At 35.3% G+C, this 18,018-nt stretch overlaps 1 protein-coding gene across 2 annotated transcripts in view; it reads left to right on the forward strand.

Moving 5' to 3' along the window:
* NFXL1 (nuclear transcription factor, X-box binding like 1) overlaps positions 1-18,018 on the forward strand; it is an 81,831-nt gene that overhangs the window by 59,979 nt on the left and 3,834 nt on the right. For both annotated transcript variants that reach the window (XM_020990542.2, XM_020990540.2), the window contains exons 18-21: positions 3,180-3,346; positions 6,089-6,158; positions 14,548-14,652; positions 16,963-17,049. In XM_020990542.2, the coding sequence (XP_020846201.1) occupies positions 3,180-3,346; positions 6,089-6,158; positions 14,548-14,652; positions 16,963-17,049 (429 nt within the window). The remainder of the gene's footprint in view (positions 1-3,179; positions 3,347-6,088; positions 6,159-14,547; positions 14,653-16,962; positions 17,050-18,018) is intronic.

An 18,018-nucleotide genomic window follows, 5' to 3' on the forward strand; every position in this document is an offset into this window, starting at 1 on the left:
ATATAATCTTGATACATTTCTGTATATGTATATATAGAGAGACAGATTGAAGTTGTTTGGGCTTGAAATGACGTCTCATATATTATAATATGTATTATGCATAATGCTTTGGTCTGTAACAAAGTACTTGGGGGATATGTGTACATACGCAGATGTATACACAGCATTATATAAATTAATTTTATTACTATTATGTATATATGTATACACATGCATATACGTGTGTGTGTGTGTGTGTGTGTGTGTCTGTGTGTCCGTGTGTCTGTGTCTCAAATAATTTTAGACCGAGATACAGTCTCACTTTGATATCTCTTTGGTGGGTTTACCAACACTAATTTGTAATGTTATTTTGGACAAGGTCTAATTTTATAGGAGATACTCATTCAATCAAGAAAACAAATATTTTGAAAATAATAAAGCATGTGTGTATGCAGATAATCTGCATTTAACTATATATATTGCTTATGCAGTTACTTGATATTCATTAAAGTTGGGCTTCTATTAGAAGCTAGATATCACTTAAATCAGATCTAATGGCTTTATGTACAGTACTTAGGGATTAAAAAACAAACAAACCCATTTGTTTCTTGAAAAACTATGATACTAGTCACCTTTATTCCATTAATATGAGTGTATGAAGTTTGAGAAGTGTGTTATAGAATCTTGAATTTGGAGTCAGAATGCTTGGCCCCAGATCCTGATTCTGTAACTTAATAGCAATGTTTGTTGTCTGCTGTATTTTACTGCTAAGGTAACTGAAGCTCAGAGACAATAACATTTGTACTATCAACCTTATAGGATTCTTGTGAAGAAAGAACTTTGAAATTCACGTCTCTAAGTCATCTTTATTTAGCATTTTGTCTTATTTTCATTAAAGCCATTGATATTTCCTGAGTACATTCTGAATTTCCACAATAGGTGAATTTGACACAATTTTACATCAGAGGCCTTTGTTTAATCAGTTGAATCATGACATAGAAATAAGGCATATAGTTTTAAGCTGCAAAATTCTGTCAGGACAAATGTAAGTAGAATACTGAGTCATGCTTTTTTCCTAATTTTTTTCATTTATACATATTAGCTAATATTTCATCTTTAATCATACAAAATATCCAATTCACAGATAATCCCATTACAATGATGGTTTTTGATTAACAGTTTATGTGTTTAGTTTTTACTTACCTTAAGAGTGCTTTGCTGATCTATTCCAGTAAACTGAGCATTCCTATATATAACACAACTACAGATCCTTGAATGTATAGATAGTATTGTTATTCCATAATCCAAATGCCTCATACTGAAGGGAGGGGGGAGGGAAAGGGCAATCTAATATATTTGTGGCTTTTTTGTTTTGGCTTTGAGTAGTTAACTTCAGCTTTCTTCCTCCTATCTCAACTTCAGATATCCTAGCTATATTATCAGACTTGGGATAGTACCTTTATCTGTGGCCCGCTGAATCTTTGGATTTAGAGCTACAAAGGACTTTTGATATCATATAGGTCCAGCAGTTTTCAGTTTTGGTTGTCAGATCATTGAGGACTCCCAAAGAACTTTTGTGTGTGATTTATATCTCTGGAATACTAAACCTTATTAGAAAATAAAACTGATTAAAATGTTAAATTATTAGTTCATTTTAAAATAGCATCGTTAAACCATTATGTGTTAACATAAATCACATTTTAAAATGAAAAATAACTATTAAAAAACAATTTAGTGAAAAGAGTGGCATTGTTTTACATTTTTGCAAATCTCTTTAATTTCTGTATTCATTCTGTTGTAAACTGTAGAAATTTAATAAAATTAGTAAATTTTATTGCTTCAACAAAGACATTTTAAAGTGGAACTTTATTGGAAGGTCATATTTAATGTGCACTATAGGACCTATTTGATGATACTTGGGATGGTATCTAATTGGGGTTGGCTTTTCTAGAGCATAGGATTTGAGGAAAATAGTGAAGATGGAGGAGAGATGCATCATGTTAAAAAGAGCATTTGATTTGATTTCTGAGGGCCTTGGTTTGAATCTTTGTTCTGCTATATGTTTCTCGACCTATTTGACTTGAGTCAAATCACTTTTTTCCTTATAGGTTAAATGAAGAGGTTGGATTAGTTGGTCTCTAAAATCTCTTCTATCTTGAAATACCATGATTGGCCCAGAAGTCAGGGACTATATCTTAGATTTATTTGTATTGTCTATTTCCTCAGATGTTTTTTAAACAAATGAGTGGATATAGTATAATAGGGTTTTAGAGCTGTAAAGGATCTTAGAGAACTCTAGGCCAAACCTTTCATTGTACTGATTAGGTTATTGAAGACCTCGGATGTTGTAACTTGAGGCCACACAGGAAGTTGGACTCTCAACTCTCAGTTCATTGTTCTTCTTTATATTTGGCAAATAGGCAAGAATTAGTTGTGATGAATATTTTGTAGCTAACTTATGATGGAAAATGACTGGCTGTAGGCCTTTTCAAACCATTGCTATATTTTTCATAATCCTAAATGTTTAGAAAAGGATCTTATTTGCTAGATATTGTATTATGATAGGTTAATATTTCCTATTTAAATAATCCTAGAACTAGAAGTTTTTGTAATAATTGATAGCTGGAAGTGGGGATAAAAAATATTTAAACTTTTCAATTTATTCTCCTTATCTGTAAGATTGAGCTATTTTGTCCATTTTTATAAACTCATATATTTCAATAATGTCCTGTGGATAAAGCCTGACCTTTGCATGGCAGTTTGATAATATCAATCAGTGACTTATTTGTCAAGGGGCTTCATTATGCCTTGAAAATACAATTGTTTTTATTCTTTTTATATTTTTCTCTAGTGTTAGTCATTTGAAGATTTTGTTTTGGAAGAGGGGAATGAAATCTGTACCATTTAATTTTATAACTCCCTTTTATATTGCCCCTTTTCCACATTCTCTTTTAAAAAAGCAAAGTTACATTTTTAAGTTAAATATGTGCTTATTTAAACTGTCTTGCTAATTTACATTTTTAAAAAGCCTACACTGCTGTTTAGTCTCTTTTTTCCTTTTCTTTTTGATGAGTAGGAAAGCTCAATTCCTAAAGGATTCTGACTTTTAAAAAATGGATATTAAGGAAATGGGAAATGACAGCTTGGGCCAAAATAATGGTTTCCACAGTTGGCTGAATTTATTTTTTATTCCTTACTAGGCAGGACCAGAATGTCTTCAATGTGAAGAAACATGCTGTAAACCACGGCCACCAGGTTGTCCTCACCCATGTATTTTGCTCTGTCACTCTGGAAAATGTCCTCCCTGTGTTCACATGCTCAGAATAAAATGTCATTGCAAGCTCATAAGCTTATATGTGGAATGCAGGTAAGCAGATTGAAGGACCTTTTTCTTTTTCTAGATTTTAACATGAAAGAATTAGATTAAATATTCCTTTTTAAAATTAAAATATTTTCCCCAGTTACATGTAAAAACAGTTTTTATTATTTGCTTTTTAAAACCATTTCCGTCCACACATTTTCTGATTTGATCCTTGCTTGTAACAGCCCTGTGATAAATTGAATAATTTGCATAGGGTTAGACAGATAGGAAGGCAGGATTTAATTCTGAGGCAGGATTTGAACTGATCTTCTGAGCACATGCCAGCACAGGCATGTGTGCGCGCACACAGAGACACACACAGAAAATCAATCTCTCTCTCTCCCTCTCTCTCTCTGTCTCTCTCTCTCTTCTAATTAGATTTCACCAGGATACGATGACACCTTAGTGTTAGGGGGTTGCCTAGGGTCAGTGACAAGTTGTATCTTCTCCAGGAGCACACAACCAGTGTGTGTATGTGTCAAATGTGAATTAAATTATTCAGTTCTCTAACTATTCAATAAGTCCAGTTGCCTCAAAAAAATTATAGGTCATACCTCCTTAAAACAAAGTCTGAGAAACTGACCAATTCACAGTCATATATATACATATATACATCATACACACACATATTCTAAATGTGCATGTTTCTTATGTTTTTATGGAGAGCAAATTTGGCACATAAAATTGTTCATTTGGGAAAAAACCCAAACCAAACCATTATACAACTTGATCACTTAAGATAATGGACTTTGGCCCAAGTTTTAAGTAATGTGAAAGTTTTTATACCCTTAAGATATATCGTTAGAATTTCCATACTTTTGCTGAATATCATATCTTTTATATTGCCAGTCAGCTATTTTATTTAAGAATACATAAATATTGACTTTATTTGAATTTTATTTGACTTTATTTAGAATTTTGATTTTAAATTAATTTTTGACTTTAAAGTGACTACTTTATCCAGAAGGTTATTAAAGAGAACTCCACAGTTCTCACTCCTCAAAACATCTTCACATCCTCCTCACCCATTCTTTTCTTTTTTCCTCTGGTCACTGAAAAAGAGAGATCTCTACTGCTCACTCAGGCTAATTCCATCCTTGTCTCTTAACTATAGGATGTTTTTCTGGCAATTATCCTTTTTCTCATTCATCCTCATCCTGTTTCTGTTGGCCTCTTCTCGTCTTTCTATATTATGGTCTCTCCAGCCCTAAAAATACCAAAACAAAACAAAAAACAACAATCACCCATTCTTACTTCTACCTCATTTAGCTTTCTCTCTTCTTTTTCTCTCTTCTTCTCCCCTCCCTTGAAAGAGAAATCTATGTCTAATCATTCCCTTCCTTCACTTGCAACTTACAATCTTACTAAAACTGTCCTCGCAGGGGTCACCAAAGACCTCCAGATAGCCATATACAGAAGAAAGCTTCAGTTGTCTTTCTTTTTGACCTCTGATGTGTTTGTTTTTGTAGACTCCCTCCATTGGTTACATTCTCTTCCCTTGGCTGAAGCCAAGACCACAGACTCCTGATCTTCCTTATCTTCCTCCTTGTTCTTACCCCATAATAGGAATATTTCCCCCTCTTTTCTTGCTCCTTGTCTTGAACTTTTATCAGCTTTAGACTTGTACTTCTGACTGTAAATGGGATGTTTGATTGGTACCTCAAGCTTACCTTTTCCAAAAACTGAACTTATCTTTCGCTCGACTTTTCTTATAACTACTTTTGTTTGTGATACTGTCACTATAATAATAAGAAATACTATTTCATAATTTATAATATTCATGATCTTGGTTATATTTGAATCTTTATTTTCCCTCATTTTTCATAGCCAGATAGTACATCTAGTCATGGGTCCTACCCTCTTAACTTCATCCTCTCCTCTCTTCCCACTACCACTAGTCTTATACAGGTCCTCATTATCATATTCAGAGACTGTTGCAATTTTCACTTAAAAGATCTTTCCAACCTCTTTCTTACATCTCAAATTCATACAGCTGCCAAGTTAATTTTTCTTATTCATGTAGTTGGTCATGTTATCCTGTTGTCCAGAAATCTTTATTGGATGTTTACTGCCTTCTAAGGAAAGTGCAAACTCTCACCTAATGTTTAAGACCTTCCTTTATCTGGTACCCCTTTTCCCTTTCTAGCCTTCTCATTTTTCTTTTTTCCATATTTTTATTCTTGAGTGCCTGTAATTTCTGGCTTTTTTTGCCTCTGCCTTTCTATCCATCCTTCAAAGTGTAACTGAGATTCTCATTACTGTCAAGCCTTCCTTGTTTCTTGTAGTTAGTAACTAACAACTCTGTGAAACTCGTTAGTATAGCATTTTGTTGTGTACATTTCAATTGCAGTTGTGTAATATTACATAGTATTCTTTGTGACATCTTTTATACTGTAAGTTCCATGAGGTTGGATACTGTCATGTCTAAATTTTATATTTCTAACAGCACCCAGCACAGTGCTTTTTTACACAGTAGGGGCTTAAAAAGTGTTTGAATGGATGGGTGGTTGAATGTGAATGAGCTAAAAATCTGCACAAGACAATAAAGAAGAGCTCTGCATATAGTAGAAACTTAATAAATGACTTTTGAATGTTTTTTTTCTTGAAAAAGTAGTTCATTAACAAACATAATTTAAAAACATTTTGTGAGAAGTTTAGAAATTGTATGATTTTTGAAGTTTGCCCAGAAGTGCTATAAATGGACTTCTTATTCAGATGTTTTTGTAAGTTTTTCATATTTGGTTCTAGACGATTGTCAGCTGCTGATGTAGATGAAAAGAACCTATTGACTTCCTGCAAAAATCAGTGTCCTAAAGAGGTAAGCCAGAGTAAATCCAATTGTCCTGGGATATCTCTAATAACCTTTTGTTTATCTTTCCTTTAACTCATTATTTTCCTTTGAGCATCTTATTTCAGGTCTAAAAGATTTAACTCAAGATTAGATTCTTCTGATAGCATTGGTTTTATAAAGTTATAACCAGTATGCATACTACAAGCACAGATTTATTTAAGAAATCTGGAAACACAGGCCATAATTTTTTAGTAGTAAAAAATGTAAGTAAGAAAATTAAAGGACGTGTTTTACATAATACATAGTTAAAAGATGGAACTTTTTTATCCAAGTAATAAAATAAGCTGAAAATATTAGGTTGATAAAAGATTAGATAACTTTAAAAGCAGTAGATCCATAACCTATAATTAAGGGACATTGAGGCTATCTGAAGGAATATCACCAATCTGTTAGAATTGATTTCATGGAGCAACAGTTGTGTGCACTTGGTATCATTGTTGGATCAGCTTGAAGAACCATTTCATTGATCCATTGTATATATGTTTTTCATCTGTCACTCTACTTTTAAAGACCCATAAAGTTTTACTTGATAAATTTTGAGTCTGTTGCCATTACATCCATAGTTAACAAGCTAAAAGAAGGGAAACAAGAGAGTAAGAAAATGAACTGTTCAGAATAAAGCTAAAGCCTCCAGTAATTTTCTTCATTGAGCTAGACACAATTTTTAAATAACTGTTTTTTCTGTCATTGGCCCACAGCAGTATTAAGTTAAATTATTAAGTGCCCATTTTACTGGTCACTAGGAATACAAAGAAAAAATAAGTCTCACCCCTTGAGGAACATACATTCTTCTAGGGAAGTATAGCCTATACTACAGATAAGTCAATGTAAAATAATTTGAAGGAGGAGAGAATACTAATGACTGAGGGCAAAAGGGAAGGCTTTATAGAGGAAATAGCATCTGAGATGTTCTTTGAAGAAAGAAAGATTCTAAAAAGCAGCAGATAAGAAAGAGAATGCATTCTAGGCATATAGGACGACTTGTACAAATGTACTAGGTTAGGACATGGAATGTTGAGTTTGAGGACTGATATGGTTTGGCTACAATGTAGAATGCATGAATAAGAAGAATGGAAAAGTGGGATGGAAAGAGTTTGTGGGAGGGTCTTAAATGTTAGAATGAGGAACTCACATTTTATCCTAGAGTGCTAAGGAGCCACAGGAGGTTTTTGAATTGGCAAGTGACCCGATTAGATCTGTGTTGGAAAATATTTGTAGGAAGACTTGTAAAATTAAGTGATTCCCAATAAACTTTTTATTTTGTACTTTTTCTTAACATGCCTTTGTTTCTTCCCTTGTGCTTTGAGTACTGTTTTTATACAGAGTACAGCCCAGCAGTTGTTTCATGTACAATTGTATTTGGCTAGACCACACAACTAGCCGCCCAGTTGCTCTTAAGAGACATTCAGAAAGGTACTAAAATGCTTCAGACACCTAGTGACCTTCTTGATGGCCCAATAACACCTTTTCCCAAACTGTACATCCTCAAGTACCTGGTTAGAAAAATAGAAGAGCATCTGAAGAAGGAGCGGAGAAAGAAGGATACTGTTTTTTTAGTGGGCAAAACCTGAGAACAACGAAGGAATCCTTTAAAAAAATAAAAAGATTACTTTAAAGAGACTTGATGTCCATTACAATTTTTCTCAGTTGCTATGACCCTGTATCTTAGCTGACATTGGATTAGAATTTTTCTCTCATAGAACATTATAGAAATGGAAAAAACTGAAAGCTAGTTCTTTCACTAACAAAACGATAGAACTTTAACAAACCTGAGAAAAGGAAGAAAATGAAATTGCCAAATTAAGAAAAATGAACAAAGTAAAATCCAATAGAAAACTTAAAAGTTAGTCAGTGACTACTATACATAATTATATGCTAGCCAGACTAATTTAATTTCAGTGAAATAGAGGATTGCCTACAAAAATATAGATTACCTAAATTAACATAGCATGAAATTAACAATCCTGTCACTGAAAATGAAATTGAACCATCTATAAAGGAACTACCCCAGGAAGAGGGGAAAAAAAGACCAGACCTGATTCAAATGATGAGTTCTATCAAACATGAAAGAACATTTAATACTTATGCTATACATATTAGTCTTGAGAATTGAAAGAGACAATCCTCTCTTAAACTATTTTTCTATGATAATGTGTCCCTGGCATCTTAATGAAGGAACTATATAGACCAGTAGTTTATAGAAGTATGGATCATTTTTACTAATGAGATTTGATGCAAAAATTTTAAATAAATTTCTTGCTGAAAGTATAAAGATCCTTAAATTATTGACACCTGTAACCATAAAAATGTACTCGGTCTAATAGGCACTGTGATTTTCTGAGAGGTGCTTTTACTGTTTGTCAAAATGCCAGTTAGTAAGTCAGATGTTTTTCTTTTTAATAAATGGACTATGGTTTCAAACTAAAAATATATCTGTTGTCAAAGTAGGAATTGTTGCTGTGTTTTGTGACCTTTCAGTGGCAAGTATTTTCAGTTTTGTAGAGAGTTTTACTGGTTTTAAAGGGAAGAGAGCTATATTGGAACAGGAAATCTTGAACTAGATTTTTTAAACTGGGCTCCTAGGCCCTAGATTGTGATTTAATGAAGTGCCGTGGGACCAACGCTAGGGTCCCTAAGAACACTAGGAAAATAGCCTGCCTTGAATGCAAAGGGTAGCACTTAAACCCACTTGAAAGGGCTTGTGTTGGTTCTTTTTGGAGGGTCTCAATTTTTCTGCTGCTGTTTCACAGCATGGAGACATGTCTGTTAAGGATATCGAGCATGCTTCAGAATTAATACTCTTTGGTCTTCCCACCCTGTTTTTCTAAGTGAACTTTAAAAAATGTATGAACTGACTTCAGTGATTTTTAGCCTGAAAAAGTGTCAGTTTGTCATAGTTGTTTAATAATTAATAGAAATCATACTTAGTTACTGAGTATGGAGAATAAGTCTTACTATCGTCTACATTGAGAAATCTTGTTTTGCTTAATTTTGACAGTAGAAAAACATTTCTGTTTAAAATTTTGCATAGGTCAATAGGTTATTTTTATTCTTACTCAGTTGATTAATAATATAAGTAGTATATAGAGCAGAGAGTCCCAAATTTATTTGGCCTACCACCCCCTTTTATTTCTTCTTCTTCTTTTTTTTTTTTGGCTAGGCAGTGGGGTTAAGTGACTTGCCCAGGGTCACACAGCTAGAAAGTGTTATGTATCTGAGACCAGATTTGAACTTGGGTCCTCCTGACTGCAGGTCCAGTGCTATCCACTGCACCACCTAGCTGCCCCGAAGAAGTACCCATTTCTAAAGAGGCAGCTGGCATGGTACAGTGGATAGACCACTGGGTCTAGAGTTTACCTCTGTTGGCTTCAGTTTCCTCAGCTGTAAAATGGGGGGGAAATAGTACCTACCTTACAGAGTTGTTATGAAGATTAAATGGGATAATGTTTATTAAAAGCACCTAGTATATATAGTAGGCACCTACCTGCCCCTACCACCCCCTTTTCAAAAAAAAAAAAAATTACTCGGTGCTGCCTTGGAAATCTTTCTTTATAACCCTTCGGTTTTTAAAAAAAATTTGTGTCATTTCAAAAAAAATATAAAATTTTTATTAAATGGCGCATCTTAAATTTAATAATTTATTGTAAATTTGTGGTCTTTTTCCTGCATTGAAATTTTGATGATGAAGTATTGTCATGTAACCACATAGTATTGTTTTATAAACAAGTCATTACCTGCACACATTCCTGCCAGTGCATCCTGGACTTCCTGACAAAGCCCAACATGCTCTCCTGCCAACACTTCCTTGTTAAGACCTGTCAGTGGACTTGAACATGATCAATATAACTTGCATTTTGTGTGTTTATTTGGAAAAATAGTGTAATCACTATAACTTTAACTCTGTTACACAACAGATGAAACCTGTCTGGATGGCTTTTCAAAATTTATCTTCTGTTTCCTTATGCTTCCACTACCCCCCTTATTTTTATTCAATGCCTCCCAATTGCACCTGAGGCTATGTCTAGCTCCCCTCTCCCCCCCACTCCATCCCACCCCATCTGGAGGCGGTATGGCTCACTTTGGGAACCCAACAGTAGAGCAAGTGACTCCTTTTGTTCTCTTCCTAAGATATTAAGTACCTGGGCTTTCCAGATGGGGACTAATCAGCAGGAGCCTAGAAGTTCTATTGATAAATGCTAGGTACATTTTTTTCTTTGGAGCAGTGTCACAATTTCAAGGGATTTTGTTGTTTTAAGGTTATGTTTTTATAGCTTGAGGCAAAACCTTATGTAATCTACAGTAGTAGAATAGCATAACTTATGGGCTTTAGGGGCAGTTTTTTTTTAAAGAATTTTAGGCATTAGGTCTTAAGGAATGGAGAAATGGAAAATATAACATTAATTTTGTTTTAAATTAATCATTTCTTTTCAAGTAAAGGTCTGCAGATAAAATCATGTGTCATGTTAAAAGTTACATTGCTAGACAGAGAGAACAACTTTTAGGCTAGAAACTAAAATAATTCCTAAATATGTTAAGAAGTTCTGGGAATACTGTGGGAATATAAGATCCCATGGAAGTAGGCTTATTTCCAGAAGGAACTGTTAGAAGTTAAATTAGGTTTTTCCCTTTTGCTGAGATATACCATTCCTGTCGATCTTCCCCTACTCTGGGCATTAAGCATATTTTTTCTTTGTACTTATATTCCAGCTTTGGAATGAAAGTAATACTAAAGAAATCTGTAAGGGAAATGCTGGTCTTTCTTTTATTTTTTTGGTTGAGGACAGCATAGAGAGGGAAATTTGGAATACATGCAAGGAGCATTTTGTAGTCTACATTTTTGTTACTTTTTCCAAAAACTGTATTGATTAGGAGAGTTTTTTCCAAGATAAATTTTTCTTTTTTGAAGTTTACTTCAGAGCCCTAATGGTATACCATATACACAGAGTTGTAGGAAATATCAACATTTAAAAGAATTTAGTGTCAGTAGGAAATTCTGGTAAGTAGCTTTAGATCTTAAAAGGATTGGGGTCATTAAGAAAAATAAATTGCCAATTTTAGTGGTGTGATATGTAATCAAAGCATAGAAGACAATTTAGGGAAAGTTTTAAAAGGACTTTTTTTGACCTAAATTATTTTGTGAAATGTAGGTCCATGAAACAGTATTTAAAAAGAACATAGTATTTGCAGTCAGAACTGAGTTTTAATCTGGCCAGATAAATCATTAAACTTCTCTAGGCTTAGGTTTTATCAGCTGTGAAATGATGGCTTCAAACTATGTGACAGTGTTAGTGGACAATAAATGCAGTATGAGGCAAGAGTCTGATAGTGACAGGGATAAGCAATGTGTCCATGATTTAATTGATAACCCAGCAAGGAAATTCCAAGTACCTGCATGGGTTGATGCCGTCTTTGCAGCTAAAAGGTTAAGGGATATGCCTGATCATGCAGCAGGGTGTGTCAAAGGCAGGACTAAGTTCAAGTCTCTCTCCATTACACAAAACTGCCTTTACTACTGATGAGTCAGCAGCATGATAGACGTTCAACTGACATGCGTCCATTACGTGTCATATGTCAGGCATTGTTGCTAGGAGATAGACAAAAAAGAAATGGTTTCTAAAAGCCTCAGGATGCTTACATTCTTTGGGGGGCAAATGACGTATGTAGGAAGTTAAGTGAAAATATTTACAAAGCAATTTGTGAAAAATGGGTGCTAGTAACTGGGATCAGGATGTGTTTCCTATAGAAGGTAGCCCTTGAGATGAACTTGACAGGAAGCTACGGATTCTTTGAGGTAGTGTTGAAGAGAGAACTCATTTCAGGCCTGGGGGCAGCCTGGGCAAAGACACAGAAATAAGAAATGGAATGTCAAGGTAGGATGGTTTGTCTGGAAAGCAGGGTGGAGGAATGGGAGAAATGTATACTAAACTAGGAAAGGTAGACTGGAGCTAGACTGTAAAAGACCAAAAAGAAGTTTCTATTTTATCCTAGAGGCAGGGAGAGGAATCCACTAGCTTTTTGAGCAGGTGAGTGATGTGGTTAGACATGTCGGTGCTTTAGGAATATTAATTTGGTAGCTGTAGTATATAAAGTATAGATTAGTAAAGGGGAGAAACGGAAGACAGGGAGACCAACTAGGAAGCTGCTATACTAGTCCAACCAAGAAGATAATAAAGACTGGAACTAGGATAGTGGAGGCAAGAGGACAGAAAGCTGTTTTGTGAAGGGAGGACCAACTAGATTTTTCTCATACAAAGGGGAGAAAAGTGAATGTGGTCTTAGGCTATATTAAGAGAGGTATAGTTTGGAGGTGGATAGTACCCATTGTACTTGAGACCAAAGGAGAAGCTTTATTTTTAGTTCTGGATGCCACATTTTAGGAAGCACATTGATTAATGAGCAGTCACAAAAGAGTGATTCAGGATGGTGAAAGATCTCAGTCATGTCACCTGAAGGAACTAGAGATAGCCTGGAAAAGAAAAGGTTTGGGGGTTTGGGAAACATGAGGGTTGTCCTCTACCCCATGGCAGAACAAGCTCTGCCAACTCATCCTTAACTGGAGAGGCTCATCATTTCATTGATCATTTATTACAGCCCTGGCAACTCCCAGAGGCCATTTACCAAGTTGTAGAGAGGTTAGGATCTCTTATCAGTGGGAAAGAGTATCAATGTCGATAGCTCCCTGAGCCTTAAAGTGTTACAGTAATGTAGACGTAATTCTTTAGTTACGTGTCTGTTGTGCAAAGTGATAAATGTTCTAAATTTTAGTTGAAAGGGTAATGTTTTTGTTATTAACATATAGTAATTATCATTTGAAGAAAATCATTTTCTTTTTGGTATTTCAAAATAGTTATTACAGAGTACTAGCCCCTAACTTTCTAATAGGTAGCAGTCTAAAAGTTCACTTACAAGTCAACTTTTTTGAAACTTGAATTAATATTCCCAAGGCAATAATACCATACATGATAGTTGTTTTTGATCAGTTCACAGAAACCTATTTTACCCATAACATACCTATAAGTATTGTACTGATGGGATTTTAGAACCTATCATGTATTATAAAAATGCTTTTGTGGGAAGATAACACTCAGAGTTCCACTTTGGGTTGCCAGGTCATATCTTCTGCCCTGCTGCAGTCCTGGCAGCAGAATCTGGGACCCAACACCTTACTCCTCACCTCCTGGGCAATAGAATGGATCAGGGCCTCCCCCAACTCCAAAAACTGGAAGATGGAATAGTAGGGTGAGATGCATGGTTGGGGGCTTCATGGGTTCATGGGATAAAAAGATTCATTTCCCTCCTTTTCCCATACCATCACCAGTCCTGCTATCTTAGATCCTTCCCTGGACCAGTACTTTATTGAGATGAGAAGTAGAAACCTTTTTCAAAGGGACAGGTTAGAAGACTCTGTGTGTGTGTGTGTGTGTGTGTGTGTGTGTGTGTGTGTGTGTGTGTGTGTGTGTGTGAGAGAGAGAGAGAGAGACAGAGAAACAGAGAGAGAGAATATACACAATTTATGACACCTTATGAGTAGACTTGGTAACTTGAAGACTTAAGTATTTTATTTTGGTGTGGCGAGTCATGAGAGAGTTTATAATATCCAATGTGATCACCAAAGAAGTAAAACAAGTTCACTCTATATGGTCACTTTATGCAATAATTCATGAAAACACATTGTGAAACTAAGAGCTGCTGCTAGGGTAGTATTTAACATTTATTTGACCATGTCCTTCGCCTGTTCAGAAAGCTCCGGTGGCTCAGTCTTGCTCCTGGGATGAAATACAGATTCCTTTGTTTGGCATTTAAAAGTCTTGACAGCCTGGCTCTAGCCTCTCTTTTCTGTTGTTGTGACACATTATTTCCTTTCAGCCAACCTGTGGTTCAACCTCCTTGCTGATCCCCATGGCTTTCTTTCTCTCGTTCTTGTGCCATCTTTTAGAATCCCTAGTTTCTTTTATAGCTTGAGTTAAGTGCCACCTCCAACTTGAGGCATTTCCTTCCCCTTTTTCACCCCAAGATGCTGGTGCCTTTCTCCAGTGAATTACCTTGTGTTTACTTTATATTTACTTATAGCTTTCCATGTATTTCCCTAATAGAATGTGAACTTCTAGGCCTTTTTGTCTTTATGTCCCTGATACCTGCCTGGCACTAGAAAGTATTTAATAAATGCTTCATTTTCTGAGTTTGCTCTTTTCCCAAAGTTTATGGTACTTAATCTAGTTTTTCAGTACAATAAGCCTTTTTTTATGTATTTAAAAAGTTAATTTGGATTGACTGAGTTATATATGGATGTCTTTTCTTTTTTAGAATTTGAAAACTCACATTAAGTTTTAAATTAACTTTAAAAATTTTTCTTTAGTTGCCCTGTGGTCATCGCTGTAAAGAGTTATGCCATCCTGGGGAATGTCCTTTTAACTGCAACCAGAAGGTAAAACTCAGGTGTCCTTGCAAGAGAATTAAAAAGGTAAATTCCAAATTATTAAAATGTCATGGATAATTTTTAGTGTTTAATTCTTATGTGAATATTACAGAACATTTTACCTTATCAAAACATGTGTTTCTGTAAGTCCTTTAAAAAAAATCAGTTCTAGCGATGGAATAGTGTCCTGCATTTGTAATGGGAATTTTTTCTCTCTTTACATAAAATTCATGTTTTTAGAGATGTAAAATGCTAAATATGAAACATGAAATGGGAACCAAGTTCAGTAGATTTAAAAAAGGGATTTAAACTTTAGTGCTTTTAAATTTAAAACAGGTTTTTGCCACTAATTCCATGATCCAGATTCAAACACCCATATTCCTTTATGGTTGAGTAAATAGCCACAAATTCAGAAAAGATTGTATTTGTGACACACGGGAGACAAGTAACTCAAGACTGAGGCAGTGAAACTACTTTGGGAGGTCATTGATAATGGAATCACTAGATTCAATGACCTTTTAGTCTTTCTGGTCTAGGATCTCACGGCAGCTTTAGCTGTTGTTGGTTTTCAAGTATTTTTCTTACTTGTGTCTTTTGGTGCCATAATGTTCTCAGTGCTTCTTTTATTATCTTCTTTTTTCCCTTGATTGTTTCAAATCCTGTTCATTCAGGGCTCCTACTTTTTGCTTGGTAACATTCATTCTCATAACCTTAAATATCACTTTTGTTGTAGTCAGTGTTTTCATCGTTAAACCCTCTTGGTCACCTCAGACTGTTGCTTTTCTAAAACAGATCATTTTCCTATGCAGATGGTTTCCTGACTGCCTTATTTTCATCATTGATAACTTTTGTTTTCCCAGATACAGACCAGAAACTTTGACGTAGTCTCTAACACTTATCTCCCATCACAGATAGTCACTGTGTCCCATCAATATTTTCTCATTAGTGTTGTGTAGTGTTCCCTCTTTTTTCATTACCCATGCTGCCATAATCCAGAATTTCATCACCTCAAGCCTTTGTTTAATTTGACAGTCTCTTGAATAATCTCCTAGCCTCCTACATTATTTCCCTCCATTTTGGACACTATCACATTCCTCCTAAACATTGTTTTCAATGACTTTCTAAACTATTGCTAGAGATAAGTATACTGACAGCAGAAAAAGTGATAACTGAAAGGGGAGGAGACAGAATAATTAAAAAAATAAAAAAGACACAAGCAGCCTCAAATCAGAGTAGTCTGGGAGTATTTAGTGAAGGGGCAAATAATTATTAGATCCTGATATTTTAATCGGTATTGTTATATTACAGCAGAATATGGTAATTTATCGGGATAACCCTTGAGTCATTAGAAAAAGGTTCAGTTATATTTCAACACTGAGTAAGTGTGGCATAGTGGGTGGATAGAGTGCTGGGCTTAGAGTCAGGAATCAATCGGCACCATGCTAGGGGCTTATAACTAGCCCCCTCCTACCTTTCCAGTCTTCTGCTTCACAAACAAGACACTTCATCTCTTGGTTCTGGTCATTTTCTCTGGCTGTCCCGCATGCCCAGAATGCTCTCCCTCTTCCTAACTTCCCTGGCTTTCTTTAAGTCCCAACTGAAATGCCATGTTACACAGGAATTTTTTCCCAATCCCTTTAACTCTAGTGCCTTTCCTCTCAATTATTTCCTATTTATCCTGTATGTAGCTTGCTTGTACTTTTTTTTTTTTGCTCATTATCATCACCCAGTAGATTGTGAGCCCTTGGAGGGCAGGCACTGTCTTTTGCTTCTTTCTGTGTCCCCAGCACTTAGTACATGCTTGGTCTGTAGTAGGTGCTTATTCAATGTTTATTGACTGACTGGTAATACAAAAGACATTAAAAATGAAGCATTCTTTGTTCTCGAATTTATATTCTGTGAAAGAATAATAGGATGATTTGAGTTCAAATCTTGCATCAGATGCTTATAAGCACATATTTACTTAGAAAGCTTTCCATTAGAAACAGTTGAAATCAAGTTATGATATGTAGAGGGAAATGCTTGTTGAAAATCATTCATTCCTAAGGATTTTGGATGGCTGAGCTTTTATTTTACTTGCTTGGAATACAAATTATACCCAGAGCAGGGCTGTGCACTTTGTAGGTGTCCAGCTGTTAAATGAAATCAGGAAGAGATGATGTGCTTTTAAAAAAGTGTGGGATGCTTGAAGGAATAAGGAAGGGTTGAAAGGTCAAAGAATATGTGAGCTCACTGGACTCATACACCTGCCAGAGGAGTGCCAGGAATACTTTGTTCATTGTTTTTAAACGGAAGGCCATTAAAATTTGGAGTCTGAAAGCATGATTTTTAATGCCCATTTCTGATTACTTGTAGGAACTGCAGTGTAGTAAGGTACGTGAAGGCCGGGTTTCTCTAGAATGTGACACCACATGTAAGGAAATGAAACGGAAAGCCTCTGAGGTAATTGTAATTCTCCCTGCTTTGGAAAGGAATTTACAGTTGTGAATTACTACGAAGGCAGAACATAAGTGAAATAAAATGCAGATGGTTTTTAAACAGTACTTTTTTAGTTTGCCAATAATAATCTAGTTCTGTAGGTGGAAGCAATCAAAATCATACCCATGTTATATTAATGATAATTTCCCTGTGTTAAATGAATAGAGGGAGGGCTGTTGACTTTGTTTCTCCATGTTAAATGAACGGTGGCGGGGTGGAAGGGGGGATATCATTTTCAAGTATGCCTTGCAAACATTTAGCATCAGAACTAGAGCTAGTCAGAACTCAGAAGCCATCTTGTCCAATAACCTTCATTTTTACAGATGAATAAACTGACACACAGGGGGGCTAAGTAATTGGCCCACAGTCATATGAGTACTAAGTCTCAGAGATGGGATTTGAACCCAGGTCCTCTCCTCTTAATTTCAGAGCCTCTTTTCATTATATCAGACTGCCTCTTAGGTGGATGAATAACTGCAGGAGGTAAAAGAACCTGAGAGCAATTTTAAATGGCACTGAAAGAAATAGAGCTGGAATGGAATATTTTTGCTTTGGAAAGAAAATCCTAATTATGTAGCATCAGCTCCTGATTATTTGCAGGTTAGATTACTTACAGATGATTCTGAATCCTGAACCTGCTTTCCCTTGTCTGTTCTGCTCTCTGGTCTCCTTCTTCACTGTCAGTGATTGTGTGCTCAAGGAATAGAGACATATTTTATGTTATCATAAACCCAATATAGTCAAACAACATGTTGCCCCCAAAAAAGTAATTTTTTAAAAAGTTATTTGTTATCTGGATTACCCTAGACTATGCTCATTAGCACAGACAAGAATAGTTTTCTTAAGAACAGAGCTTCTCTTTGAAGTATAAAGATTTTTGTCAAGGTATTACCTCTGCAATATTTAAGGTAAATTATTGCTTTTACATATGAG

The sequence above is a fragment of the Phascolarctos cinereus genome, unplaced genomic scaffold (genome assembly GCF_003287225.1).
Source record: "Phascolarctos cinereus isolate Bilbo 61053 unplaced genomic scaffold, phaCin_HiC Scaffold_9;HRSCAF=440, whole genome shotgun sequence".
In the NCBI taxonomy this organism is placed as follows: Eukaryota; Metazoa; Chordata; class Mammalia; order Diprotodontia; family Phascolarctidae; genus Phascolarctos; species Phascolarctos cinereus.